At 47.4% G+C, this 13,703-nt stretch overlaps 1 protein-coding gene across 1 annotated transcript; it reads left to right on the top strand.

Moving 5' to 3' along the window:
- The first annotated feature begins 50 nt into the window (after positions 1-50).
- Positions 51-13,470, top strand: LOC124470272 (mucin-12-like). The gene is made up of 28 exons (XM_047024076.1): positions 51-127; positions 205-278; positions 535-633; positions 765-802; positions 1,103-1,227; positions 1,648-1,759; positions 1,891-1,955; positions 2,121-2,171; positions 2,340-2,407; positions 2,523-2,566; positions 2,680-2,725; positions 2,815-2,849; positions 3,011-3,138; positions 5,828-5,942; positions 6,222-8,499; positions 9,046-9,182; positions 9,321-9,477; positions 9,674-9,823; positions 10,070-10,189; positions 10,443-10,488; positions 10,588-10,691; positions 10,820-10,956; positions 11,232-11,500; positions 11,627-11,726; positions 11,883-12,169; positions 12,272-12,373; positions 12,479-12,601; positions 12,708-13,470. Exons 3-28 carry the CDS (start codon positions 577-579, stop codon positions 12,815-12,817), a joined length of 5,004 nt encoding a protein of 1,667 aa, XP_046880032.1. The 5' UTR covers positions 51-127; positions 205-278; positions 535-576; the 3' UTR covers positions 12,818-13,470.
- The last annotated feature ends 233 nt before the right edge of the window (positions 13,471-13,703 follow it).

Here is a 13,703-nt window from a genome sequence, read left to right as displayed (position 1 = left end):
ACAATCACATAGTGTGTACTGCAGTCCCCTGCTCAGATTTGATGCGTGTTTGTGACTGTGTACTGTTATTCAACCACAGGGTCTCCACGGGTGCACTGCAACCTCACACAGCTCTGCTCCAATCAGAGTGAGTAAACCCCCCCATTCAACCTATCAAAATGATTGATGCTGTTTTCCTCACAACTTCCTGTATTCACTCCACAGCTGCCTTCTATTGGGTGCTGATTGACGTTGAGGCCACAGGAGCCAATAAGAGCGAGACAGACATCCTAAACTGGGTAGGGCTGGAAGAATGCAATGGCGTGATCAGAGCAACGGCCCAATGTGCCACCTGTTCTGTTTTACTGACGCTATTCTTTAACCATTACTCTGGGTCCTGGAACTGCCCCCCTGCCCCTGACTTGCCCATGCCCTAGTCTCCTGCCTCCTACCCCTGAGCCTGCCTTTGCCCTTGCAACTGCCCCCCCCCCCCCCTGCCCTTTCACCCCCCCCCCCCCACCTCCTCACCCTCTCACCCATGATTTCTCTGTCCAGGTGGCTGGTCTGATTACCACGGGACCCTGTGGGCTGGGCAGCATGACTCCTGGGTCCTCATCAGGAGAGAGTCTGCTGATGTGCCAGGGAGACGCGCAGGTTCACAACTGCTTCATCATCCCCAGTCATGAACTGGCCTCAATCTAACATTCACTGTTCCACTGTCTTCTGAAATGTAAAGTTCAACAAAGGTTGACACCGTTTTCTTTTGGCGTTCCCATCTGTTCCAGGGGATGGAGGTGACCTGTGATAAAAAACAAGACATAAGGTACTGTGTGTGCGTGTGCGTGCTGTGAATGTTTGCTCCAGAGGGTACAATGTAAGTTTGGTGTACTGTCTCACACCCTTCTGCTCTTGTCTGACTCTTCTCTGTGATGTGTGTGCGTGTGTGTGTGTGTGTGCGTGTGTGTGTGTGTGTGTGTGTGTGTGTGTGTGTGTGCGTGTGTGTGTGTGTGTGTGTGTGTGTGTGCGTGTGTGTGTGTGCGTGTGCGTGTGTGTGTGTGTGTGTGTGTGTGTGTGTGTGTGTGTGTGTGTGTGTGTGTGTGTGTGTGTGTGTGTGTGTGTGCAGGAGATCTAACTGCAGTGTGCTGCTGCAGCTCAGCCAGACGGTCTCTGTCTGCAGTGTGAAGGCAGCTCTGCAGAGGGGCGGGGCTGGGGTGCAGGTGACAGTCCTGGGGGAGGTGGAGAGAGTTGGTGAGGGGCGCTGCACACACATTCACTTACACACATTCACACGCACGCATGCACACGTTCACACCTACATTCTCACACACGTGTTCACACGTATACACACGTGCACACACACACCCATTCACACATACGCACACTTTCACACACACACATGCACACACATTCACATCTATGCACACATGCGCACACAACCAAAGACAAACACACACACATACAAACACTCCCACACACACACACACAGGCACCGCACCCACACAAAAACAATACACACATACGGTATATGCACACAATCATGCACACATGCACACATCAGGTACCAAAACACATTTGTATGCAGTACTGTAACCCAAACTCACCTGATAACACATTATCATAACAATCTAATAAGATTGTTGCTTTTTCATTGCTGGAATATTGTGTCAGGGCGTGGGTTGTGTATGGACACAGCGCCCTCTAACGGAGGGTTTGTGAAGTGCACCTCGTCCTCTCCTCTGGAAGACGTCTGTCAAACTGACACACACACCGACCTCACCTGGTAAGACGGGGGAGTGTGTTTTCAGTCTCAAATGTGTGCTTATACAGATTTATGTGTGTGTATGTGTCAAATTGATGTGTGTGTATGTGTCATGTTTATGTGTGTGTGTCTGTGTGTGTTTGTTTCTCCAGCTCGCTGCTTGAACCAGGATCTTACCCAGAGCACACATACGTACCGCTCAATCCATCCTGCCATCGTGAGTGCTGACTCACACACACACTGAGCATGAGCACCCTTCAGCATTTGTAGCGTTCCGTCATTCACAGTGTCCGTGAACTGTCATTAACTGTGCCGGTGCGTGCGTGTGTGTTTGTCAATGTGTGTGTGTGTGTGTTTGTCAATGTGTGTGTGTGTGTTTCAGGCAACACGGAAGAACAAACCTGCAACTGTTCTTCTCTCTGCGACAACTCAAGTAAGCCTCCTGTCAGAGTACAGAAGAAATCTCTCGGTTAACTGTGTTGTGACGTCCTCATGATAAACAGCCACTTCACTGCTTAGTAACCGTACCATGAATGTCCTCCGTAGCCCTGTGTGAACTCTCCTCTCTCCCTCTCTCTCTCCCTCTATTATCTCCACCCAGACGGCTTGTATGCCTTCAGCATCAACATCACCAGTCCCGACATCACGGCCAGTCACATAGAAACCATGGTAAGATATGTGTGTATTAGTTGTTTGTGGATGTGGTTCAGTTTTGTATTCCGTGTGTGTATGTGTATGATCAGTACTGTTGTGACTCATCCTGATCTCTGTCTTTGTCTTGCAGATGTCCAAACTCAATCAAGTCTCACCCTGTAATAAACTACTAGAGTAAGACCACAACAAAACACATTCAACCCTGTAACCCGAACACACACACACATCGAGCCCTGTAACCCAGACACACACACGTCTAACTCAGTTCCATCCTTCTGTTACATCAGGTCATGTGAAGGATATTCTTTGGTTTCGAGGCGGGTAGTATATCAGGTAATAAACATTGTCATGTTTAACACATGTATAATCCTTGAAGTTCTTGTTGTTGATCAGTACAATAACTCATCTTGTTGTCTCTCTAGGCAGTTCACCTGGAGTGCCAAGGAACAGACATCAGGTAGGACATTGTGTGAGTGTGTGTGTGTTCTTTTTATTGTGTGGGGTATCCATATCACATTTCCATTTACTTTTTTCTCTGTTCACTTTTTTACCTTCTCTTCCCTCTCTCTCTCTCTCTCTCTCTCTCTCTCTCTCGTTCTCTCTCTCTTGCTCTCTCAGGTTGTACAGCTGTATGGTCTTGCTGCAGTTGTCTGAGCCTGTGCCGGATATATGTTACCTCACTGACAGTATTAAGTCCCTCCTCAACAACAACAACATCATATACGATAGACCTCTGATGCGCATGGGTCAGTAAATGCATCTGTGTTTGTGTGTGTATGTTTGTATTGTGCAGACTTTGTGTGTGACCCTTTGTGTGTGTGTTCTCAGTGCTGTATATGACTCTGTGTGTTTGTGTTCTCAGTGCTGTATATGACTCTGTGTGTGTGTGTTCTCAGTGCTGTATATGACTCTGTGTGTGTGTTCTCAGTGCTGTATATGACTCTGTGTGTGTGTGTTCTCAGTGCTGTATATGACTCTGTGTGTGTGTGTTCTCAGTGCTGTATATGACTCTGTGTGTGTGTTCTCAGTGCTGTATATGACTCTCTGTGTGTGTGTTCTCAGTGCTGTATATGACTCTGTGTGTGTGTGTTCTCAGTGCTGTATATGACTCTGTGTGTGTGTGTTCTCAGTGCTGTATATGACTCTGTGTGTGTGTGTTCTCAGTGCTGTATATGACTCTGTGTGTGTGTGTTCTCAGTGCTGTATATGACTCTGTGTGTGTGTGTTCTCAGTGCTGTATATGACTCTGTGTGTGTGTGTTCTCAGTGCTGTATATGACTCTGTGTGTGTGTTCTCAGTGCTGTATATGACTCTCTGTGTGTGTGTTCTCAGTGCTGTATATGACTCTGTGTGTGTGTGTTCTCAGTGCTGTATATGACTCTGTGTGTGTGTGTTCTCAGTGCTGTATATGACTCTGTGTGTGTGTTCTCAGTGCTGTATATGACTCTGTGTGTGTGTGTTCTCAGTGCTGTACAGTGCCCTCCAAAAGTATTGGAACAGTGAGGCGAATTCCTTTATTTTTGCTGTAGACTGAAAACATTTGGGCTTGACATCAAATAATGAACGTGAGACCAGAGATCAACGTTTCAGCTTTTATTTCCAGGTATTTACATCAGGATCTGATGCACAACTAAGAAAATATCACATTTTGTTTGAATCCACCCATTTGTCATGTGATCAAAAGTATTGGAACAGATATACTTAAAACATATTTAAGTGAATAAGACTTAATATTTAGTTGCAAATCCTTTGCTTTCAATAACTGCAGCAAGTCTGTGACCCATTGACGTCACCAAACTTTTGCATTCTTCCTTTTTGATGCTTTCCCAGGCTTTCACTGCAGCCTCTTTCAGTTGTTGTTTGTTTTGTGGGGTTCCTCCCTTCAGTCTCCTCTTAAGCAGGTAAAATGCATGCTCTATAGGGTTTAAGTCTGGAGATTGACTTGGCCAGTCTAATACCTTCCATTTCTTGCCCCTGATGAACTCCTTTGTTGTTTTGGCAGTGTGTTTTGGGTCGTTATCTTGCTGCATGATGAAGGCTCTGCCAATCAGTTTGGTTGCATCTTTCCTTAAATTGGCAGACAAAATGTTTCTGTAGACTTCCGAGTTCATTTTGCTGCTGCCATCATGTGTTACATCCTCAATGAAGATTAATGAGCCCGTCCCAGAAGAAGCCATGCAAGCCCAAGCCATGACATTACCTCCACCGTGTTTCACAGATGAGCTTGTGTGTTTGGGATCATGAGCAGTTCCTTTCTTTCTCCAAACTTTAGCCTTTCCATCACTTTGGTAAAAGTTAATCTTTGTCTCATCAGTCCATAAAACTTTGTCCCAGAATTTTTGAGGTTCATCTCTGTACTTTTTGGCAAATTCCAGCCTGGCCTTCCTATTCTTCTTGCTAATGAGTGGTTTGCATCTTCTGGTGTAGCCCTTGTACTTTTGTTTATGAAGTCTTCTGCGAACAGTAGATAGTGATACCTTCACTCCTGCCATCTGGAGGTTGTTGCTGATCTCACTAACAGTTGTTTTAGGGTCTTTCTTTACAGCTCTTACAATGTTTCTGTCATCAACTGCTGATGTTTTCCTTGGTCTACCTGTTCGACGTCTGTTACTTAGTACACCAGTAGTTTTCTTCTTCTTCAGGACATTCCAAATGGTTGTACTGGCTATGGCCAATGTTTCTGCAATGGCTCTGATTGATTTTCCATCTTCTCTAAGACTCACAATTGCTTGTTTTTCACCCAAAGACAGCGCTCTGGTTTTCATGTTGTTTTCACCTCTGAATACAGTCTGCATAGACAAAACCTATCTTACCCAATCTGAACCTGAGTGTAGACATTCAGTGGTATTTATTGATTGAATAATGTATGTAATAGGACACACCTGGGCAACAAAACACACCTGTCAGTCACATGTTCCAATACTTTTGCTCACGTGACAAATGGGTGGGTTCGAACAAAAAGGTGATATTTTCAAATTTGTGCATCAGATCCTGATGTAAATACCTGGAAATAAAAGCTGAAACGTTGATCTCTGGTTTCACATTCATCGTTTGATGTCAAGCCCAAATGTTTTCAGTCTACAGCAAAAATAAAGGAATTGGCCTCACTGTTCCAATACTTTTGGAGGGCACTGTATATGACTCTGTGTGTGTGTGTTCTCAGTGCTGTATATGACTCTCTGTGTGTGTGTTCTCAGTGCTGTATATGACTCTGTGTGTGTGTGTTCTCAGTGCTGTATATGACTCTGTGTGTGTGTGTTCTCAGTGCTGTATATGACTCTGTGTGTGTGTGTTCTCAGTGCTGTATATGACTCTGTGTGTGTGTGTTCTCAGTGCTGTATATGACTCTGTGTGTGTGTGTTCTCAGTGCTGTATATGACTCTGTGTGTGTGTGTTCTCAGTGCTGTATATGACTCTGTGTGTGTGTGTTCTCAGCGCTGTGTGGCTCCCCTGGTCTGGCTGTAGAGGCTCTACTAAAGACCAACCTGACCTGGGGCTACACCCCCCTCAGCTACGCTCAGATGTGCCAGTCACCCCCCCTGCTGCCCTGGTCAGTCTTGCACACACACACAGACACACACTTCACATGCATGCACACACACACAGAAATACAAATTACACACTCTACAGTAGGTATATTAACCCGTGACCTTGACTGTCTGAAAGCACAGGGCTGATGCAACAGCAGAGCTGTGTTGGGTGTGACTGGGCTGGCTAGTGTTGTGTTACTCTTCCCGCTAAGAGGGCTGGGCTCAAACAGCCTTTGTGTTAAAAGCAAATGTTCTTTCATGCTGGAGGTCATTGTGTATCTTTGTTGTTCTCCCCACAGTCAAAAAGGAGAAACTCTTGCTATGCTCCTGACGGACAGCTGTCTTGGCCCTCCCCCTGATCCTGTCTCAGCCAATCCCAGCCCACAGCCCACACCCACCCAGCCTAATTCTGGGAATGGTACAACTAGCAAGAATGCAAATAGGACCAGCATATCTCCCATGGAGATCAACCCCCTGAAACCTAACAGTAACACAACACAGCAACCTGCTATGCATACTGAGGCATCAAAGCTCAACACAACACAGTCGCTCACTGCTTCTGCCAGCATGACTACAAGCGCCAACTCTCCATTCCAATCAAACACAACAGGTTATAGATCCACTTCTCCCCCTGACAACACAGCAAGTAACCCTGGCAACACAACAATCACCCCTAGCAACACAACAATTTCCCCTGGCAACACAACAGCTACCCCAGGCAATGCAACAATTACCCCAAACAACTCAACAGCTAGCCCTGGCAACACAACAGCTACCCCAGGCAACACAACCATTACCCCAAACACCTTAACAGCTAGCCCTGTCAACGCAACAATTATCGCAGGCAACACAACAGCTAGCCCTGACAACACAACAGCTACCCCAGGCAACACAACAATTACCCCAAACAACTCAACAGCTAGCCCTGGCAATGCAACAATTATCCCAGGAAACACAGTTACCCCTGACAACACAACAGCTACCCCAGGCAACACAACAATTACCCCAAACAACTCAACAGCTAGCCCTGGCAACACAACAGCTACCCCAGGCAACACAACCATTACCCCAAACACCTTAACAGCTAGCCCTGTCAACGCAACAATTATCGCAGGCAACACAACAGCTAGCCCTGACAACACAACAGCTACCCCAGGCAACACAACATTTACCCCAAACAACTCAACAGCTAGCCCTGGCAACGCAACAATTATCCGAGGCAACACAACAGCTAGCCCTGACAACACAACAGCTACCCCAGGCAACACAACAATTACCCCAAACTACTCAACAGCTAGCCCTGGCAACGCAACAATTATCCCAGGCAACACAACAGGTAGCCCTGACAACACAACAGCTACCCCAGGCAACACAACAATTACCCCAAACAACTCAACAGCTAGCCCTGGCAATGCAACAATTATCCGAGGCAACACAACAGCTAGCCCTGACAACACAACAGCTAACCCTGGTAACACAACAAATGCCCCTGGCAACACAACAACTATCCCTGGAAACACAACAGCTACCCCAGGCAACACAACAGTTACCCCAAACAACTCAACAGCTAGTCCTGGTAACGCAACAATTATCCAAGGCAACACAACAGCTAGCCCTGACAACACAACAATTACCCCAAACAACTCAACAGCTAGCCCTGGCAACACAACAGCTACCCCAGGCAACACAACCATTACCCCAAACACCTTAACAGCTAGCCCTGTCAACGCAACAATTATCGCAGGCAACACAACAGCTAGCCCTGACAACACAACAGCTACCCTTGGTAACACAACAAATGCCCCTGGCAACACAACAGCTACCCCTAGCAACACAACAGCAACCCCAGGCAACACTACAATTACCCCAAACAACTCAACAACTAGCCCTGGCAACACAACAGCTACCTCTGGCAACACAACAATTACCCCTGTTAACACAACACTACACAACACAACTTCTATGCCTGACAACACAACCGGATACACCCCGAAAGCTCCTGACAACACAACAGCCAACTCAACAATTCCACATAGTGCATCAATTTACAACACAACATCTTACCCCAGTAGTGCAACAATAAACTACACAACTGATACCCCTGGCAATACCACTGTCAATGGAAACCACACCCCCACCAGCATATCTGTGTCAGACAACAGCTCAGTGACAACAACTGCCCAAACCAGCCAAAACACAACGACAGTGACCGTTGATGTCAGCCCTGTCTCCAACCCCAACACAACAGCTGTCCCGATCATTAACCCGAACACAACCAGAGAATCTGTTCACAGTGAAGAAACAACTCCGTCCAAAAATATCTCGGAACCAACCAGAACCTCAACCACAAACATTACAGCCATAATCCCTCCCACCACAGCCACACCTCCGCCCACTACAGTAACAACTCCATCCACGACAACCAAGACTTCCCCCACTATTGTCATAGCTCCACCCACCACCGTTTCAGCCACACCCACTACAGCAACCGCCCCCCCCACCTCGGGCAATACAGCGCAGGAACAGGAAGCAGACCAGCTGTCTCAGATGACTGAGGGCCAGCTCAACTCCTCCCAGGTCAGAGCACACCACTTACTACAGCTTTAGATCATTTACTATAGATTTAGATTATTTATTATAGGTTTAGATTATTTATCAATGGTTTCGATAGGCCACTAGGAGATGTCGAGAGGAGCAGGACCACATCATTCCAATGTACCTGAACCTTTACTTGTTACATACAGTAATGAACTTGAAACACACTGTCACCACCTTCTCCTTTGTCACGGGTAACCAAAGGACTGAAAACTGTTGGTAAAACTGCGATCCTACTGAGGTGTGTGGGGTCAGAGTACTGTGAGCTGTGTGTGGGGTCAGAGTACTGTGAGCTGTGTGTGGGGTCAGAGTACTGGGAGCTGTGTGTGGGGTCAGAGTACTGTGAGCTGTGTGTGGGGTCAGAGTACTGTGAGCTGTGTGTGGGGTCAGAGTACTGGGAGCTGTGTGTGGGGTCAGAGTACTGGGAGCTGTGTGTGGGGTCAGAGTACTGGGAGCTGTGTGTGGGGTCAGAGTACTGGGAGCTGTGTGTGGGGTCAGAGTACTGGGAGCTGTCTTTGATGACTGCAGGTGGAGCTGGTGGTGAGCAGGCTGGAGCAGCTTCTGCAGGGTCCTAGTGTCTCCAAGTCGGTGGGACAGAAGGTCCTCACAGTGATCAGCAACCTAATGGCTGCCGACCCCACAGCCCTTTCAGCTTCTGCAAACAGGTTAGCATTATCGCCTTGAAAACGCACACCTCTGTGCACACTTGAACACACACACTGAAACACATTGCCACACACTTGAACTCACACAGTTACACCATAGACAACACTCACACACACATTCTCGATCCCTTTCCCCAGGCTGGTAAAAGCCGTGGACAGTCTGGGGCTGAAGCTGGACGTTGAAGGGAACAGCAAGACCCTGTCAACTGCCTCTCTGTCTCTAGCTGTCGCCAGAGTGGATGGGACCAGCTTCCAGGAAGCTTCCTTTATATTCTTTAGTCCTGAAAACCTGCAGGTACACTGCACCAGCATCACACATCACCTTTATACTTGCCCTCCTTGATACCCCATGCTCCTTGCTGTTGAGTGCAAGCATGTGTGGTCATCATCAGTGGTGTCTTGCCCCTGATCTTGGGATGTTTGCGTTTGTATGTGTGTACACGTCTGTGTGTTTGTGTGTGTATGTGTGTGTGTACACGTGTGTCCTCCAGGTGAGCGTGGGTGGGCGGTCCAAGAGGTCTGTGGCTCCTATGGGGTCTGTGTCTCTGCCCTCCTCCTTGACTGAAGGCCTGAGTCCTCAGGAACAGCTGCTGGCCAACAGAGTCCAGTTCACATTCTACCAGAATGCCACTCTCTTCCAGGTACCCTAACAACATTACTCTCTCTCTCTCTCTCTCTCTCTCTCTCTCTCTCTCTCTCTCTCTCTCTCTCTCTCTCTCTCTCTCTCTGTCCTCTCTCCCTATAACTGCTCCCCTCTCTCTTCCTCCTCTCTCTCTCTTTCTCTCCTATCCTCTTCCTCTCCCTCTCTCTGCCTTTCATTTTCTATCAAGGTGTCTTAGGGAATTAGTAAACAGTTACACTCCTCTCTCCCCCTCTCCTGTGTGTAGGACCGAGGTCTGGGTGAGCGGAAGGTCATCAGTCCTGTTCTGGCCTCCAGTGTGGCTAACCTGTCAATCAGTGGACTGAGAGAAAACATCAAGTTCACCCTGAGAAACACCGACCCCCCTGTGAGTTGTGTGTGTGTGTGTGTGTGTGTGTGTGTGTGTGTGTGTGTGTGTGTGTGTGTGTGTGTAAAAGAGAGAGAGAAAGTGTGTTTGAGTGTGTGCATGTGTGTTGATGTGTATATGTTTGTGTACGTGTGTATGTGCATGTGTATATATGTGTGTGTGCATGTGCGTGAGCGTGTGTGTGATTGTGTGAATGTGTACTGTGTGTGTTTCTGAGGCTGATGTTTGATGTGCTGACTTCCTTTTTCCTCAGGGAAACTACACGGCTTCCTGTGTGTTCTGGGACTTCACTCTAAATGGTGAGCGAGCAGGAAGTCACGTCATGTCACTTCCTATCCTCCTGGTTGAGCCAGTTTTGTTGTCATGGTGACATTGTCCATGTTGCATGTTGTGCTCAGACTTTGCAGGGGGATGGAACTCTACTGGCTGCTCTCTGGTCAACACCACAGATGAAGACACCACCTGTAGCTGCAATCACCTCACCTCCTTTGCTATACTGCTGGTCAGTGTTCACTCACAAGTGTGAACCTGCGTGTGCTGTCGTCCTGCGTGCTTTCATACAGGCATTCATTTGTGTGCGTGTATGTGTGTGTGAATGTTTGTGTGTGTGTGTGTGGTACCTCTGTACAGGACCTGTCTCAAAACACGGACCAGGGTGGTGTCAGGGACAAGCAGCAGGCTCTCATCCTGACCTTCATCACCTACATCGGCTGCGGGCTCTCAGCCATCTTCCTGTCCGTCACCCTGCTGACCTACCTCTCCTTCCAGTAAGGCTGCTTCTCTCTCTCTCTCTCTCTCTCTCTCTCTCTCTCTCTCTCTCTCTCTCTCTCTCTCTCTCTCTCTCTCTCTCTCTCTCTCTCTCTCTCTCTCTCTCTCTCTCTCTCTCTCTCTCTCTCTCTCTCTCTCTCTCTCTCTCTCTCTCCTCCTATTTCCTGTTTCCTTCTCCCTCTCATTCTTTTATTCCTACTCTTCCGTCTTTATTCTGTATTTGTTTTTCCTCTCTCCCTTTCTCATGTCGACAACACTTCCATCTTCCTCACAGGAAGTTGCGTCGCGATACCCCCTCCAAGATCCTGATCCAGCTGTGTCTGTCCCACCTCCTGCTCAACCTGCTATTCCTATTGGACGGCTGGCTCGCCCTCTACCCCGCCACGGGCCTGTGCACCAGCACAGCCTTCTTCCTGCACTACTTCCTGTTGACGTCGTTCACCTGGACGGGGCTGGAGGCGCTTCACATGTACCTGAGCATCGTGAGGGTGTTCACACCCTACCTCAGCAGATACATGCTCAAGCTCTCCCTGCTGGGCTGGGGTGAGGACGGCTGGAAAAACTACAAATCCCACAACTGTGCACTCTAACCTGTGACCTTTTCACATACATATATTTTTGATGCGAGTCAGTTTTTTTGTGTTTTTTTTTCTTTTTTCTTCTATCCAGGACTCCCCCTCGTGGTAGTTGTTGTGGTGATAGCGGTGGACAAGGACAATTATGGTTTGGTGACGTATGGAAGATACACAGACGGTTCATCGGATGACTTGTGAGTTTTGGTGATGCAACGTTGCTTCTGTCAACAGGGTTCTCACAGTAGAGTGGCTTAGGATGGTAACCATCTGTGTGTGTGCATATGTGTGTGTGTGTGTGTGCGTGTGTGTGTGTCTGCATATGCATTTGTATGTGTGTGTCTCTCTCCCAGCTGCTGGATCCGGAACACCCTCGTCTTCTATGTAGGCGTGGTGGCCTACTTCCTGTTGGTGTTTGTGCTGAGCGTGGTGGTGTTCATCGTGGTGATGGTGCAGCTGGCGCGGGTCAAGAAGCAGAACCCCCAGAACGTGGCCCCTAACAGGGGCGTGTTGTCCGACCTGCGCAGCATCGCTGGCCTCATCATCCTGCTGGGCCTCACCTGGGGCTTTGCTCTGTTCGCCTGGGGAGACCTCTACCTGCCCTTCATCTACCTCTTCACCATCTTCAACTCCCTGCAGGGTGAGACGAACACGCACGCGGGCGCACGCACATGCTGTATTTACTGTACTGGTGCCAGTAACCTAACCACGTCTCTCTCTCTCTCTCTCTCACTGTCTCTAGGCTTCTTTATCTTTGTGTTCCATTGTGCTGTGAAGGACAGTGTTCGGAAGCAGTGGAGAACTTTCCTCTGCTGTGGGAGACTGCGATTGGCTGAGAACTCAGGTGTGAACTATTTCACTGACAGGCAGATAGATAGACAGACAGTGAGACATGGCAGACAGACAGTCGGTTAGACACTCCAGTAATAACACCCTCTCTCCTCCACAGACTGGAGTCGCACAGCAACCCACCGTGTCAAGCAGCAGTCTGTCACCTCGGCAACCAACGTTCCTCTAAACTCCGCCTCTCGAAGCTCCTCCCTCATTAGTGAAGAAACCACCAATGGCAGTGGTGTGTCTTACATATTTATTTCACCCTTTATTCATATCAAAAATAGCTAGGTTCACAAAATATTATCTAAACACTTGTGTGTGTGTGTGTTTGTCTGTATTTGCAGACAGTGGGATCTCTGAGGCTTCCAACAGAGACGTTATTCTGAACAACATCCAAACGCAGGGCTTGTCCACATCATCAGGCAGCCCCTACAGTAGCGCTCGCTGGATGTGAATATGCACTAATGAGTGACAGCTGGTCCTGTAGAATTATGACAACACTACCACACCGCCTTACAGTTGCCTGGCTTACATGGGCACAATGCTTAGAATGTGATGGTGTTGATCCTCACACATCTGTTTCTGTCTCTGTTGATCATAGAAAATGTATATTCAGCAACAGATGCCCTACTTAAAGTGACAGCATCTAAAAAATATTATTTTAAAGTGACATTTTTGAAAAACATTCCGAAAGGTAAAGGAAAAACGATCAAGAATAATTGTTTAGTTAGATTATAGTTTTATACTCCTAAAAGATGTGGACTGCACACTGATAGCTGTGATGATGTACACTGTTTATGTCAGGACCCACACAACCAGCACCGACAGTTTTGTCCTGAGAGAAAATATAAGTATTATTTTACAAATCAGCCATATAACCATTTACCAATGTACATAATGTTATATACATATATCTAGATATTTAATATAGTTTCACGTACTTGTATAATAAAAGGATTGTACAAAGCTTTGCAATGTTATGTATATAATCAAGTTTTTAAGAAATCCTGAGGACTTGATTGTCAACTAACAAACGGAGAGTCTAAAAACAGCTTTTGCCAAAACCTGTCAAACTTGAAAACAGACGGTGTCAAGTTTCAGTGAGTGGTTCAGGAACAAGCTTCTAAATCAAGCCTCTGGGTAAAGCTTCAATGCCTCTTCCCATCTCATAACCTTCAGCAAGGTACCTTACACACACTCTCACATTACCCAAACCCTTGCAGACAGAGAAGCGATGGATGGCTGTTGACTTAATTGGCCGACCCCCCCCCCCCCCAAATAAAATAAAAAATAGTTTGACACCCTGAAACTGTCATTGAAGTTCACAAGCTTGATGAGAA

The sequence above is a fragment of the Hypomesus transpacificus genome, chromosome 8 (genome assembly GCF_021917145.1).
Source record: "Hypomesus transpacificus isolate Combined female chromosome 8, fHypTra1, whole genome shotgun sequence".
NCBI classification, from domain to species: Eukaryota; Metazoa; Chordata; class Actinopteri; order Osmeriformes; family Osmeridae; genus Hypomesus; species Hypomesus transpacificus.
Note: the sequence above shows the minus strand (reverse complement) of the source record. Positions and strands in the feature narration are given on the sequence as shown.

Excerpts from the sequence above, each read along its gene's own strand:
- LOC124470272 (XM_047024076.1), top strand. The coding sequence starts at position 577 with ATGACTCCTGGGTCCTCATCAGGAGAGAGTCTGCTGATGTGCCAGGGA. Across the intron at positions 1,228-1,647 it reads GGGGGAGGTGGAGAGAGTTG|GGCGTGGGTTGTGTATGGAC; the intron begins GTGAGGGGCGCT and ends ATATTGTGTCAG. Across the intron at positions 10,692-10,819 it reads CCTCCTTTGCTATACTGCTG|GACCTGTCTCAAAACACGGA; the intron begins GTCAGTGTTCAC and ends ACCTCTGTACAG.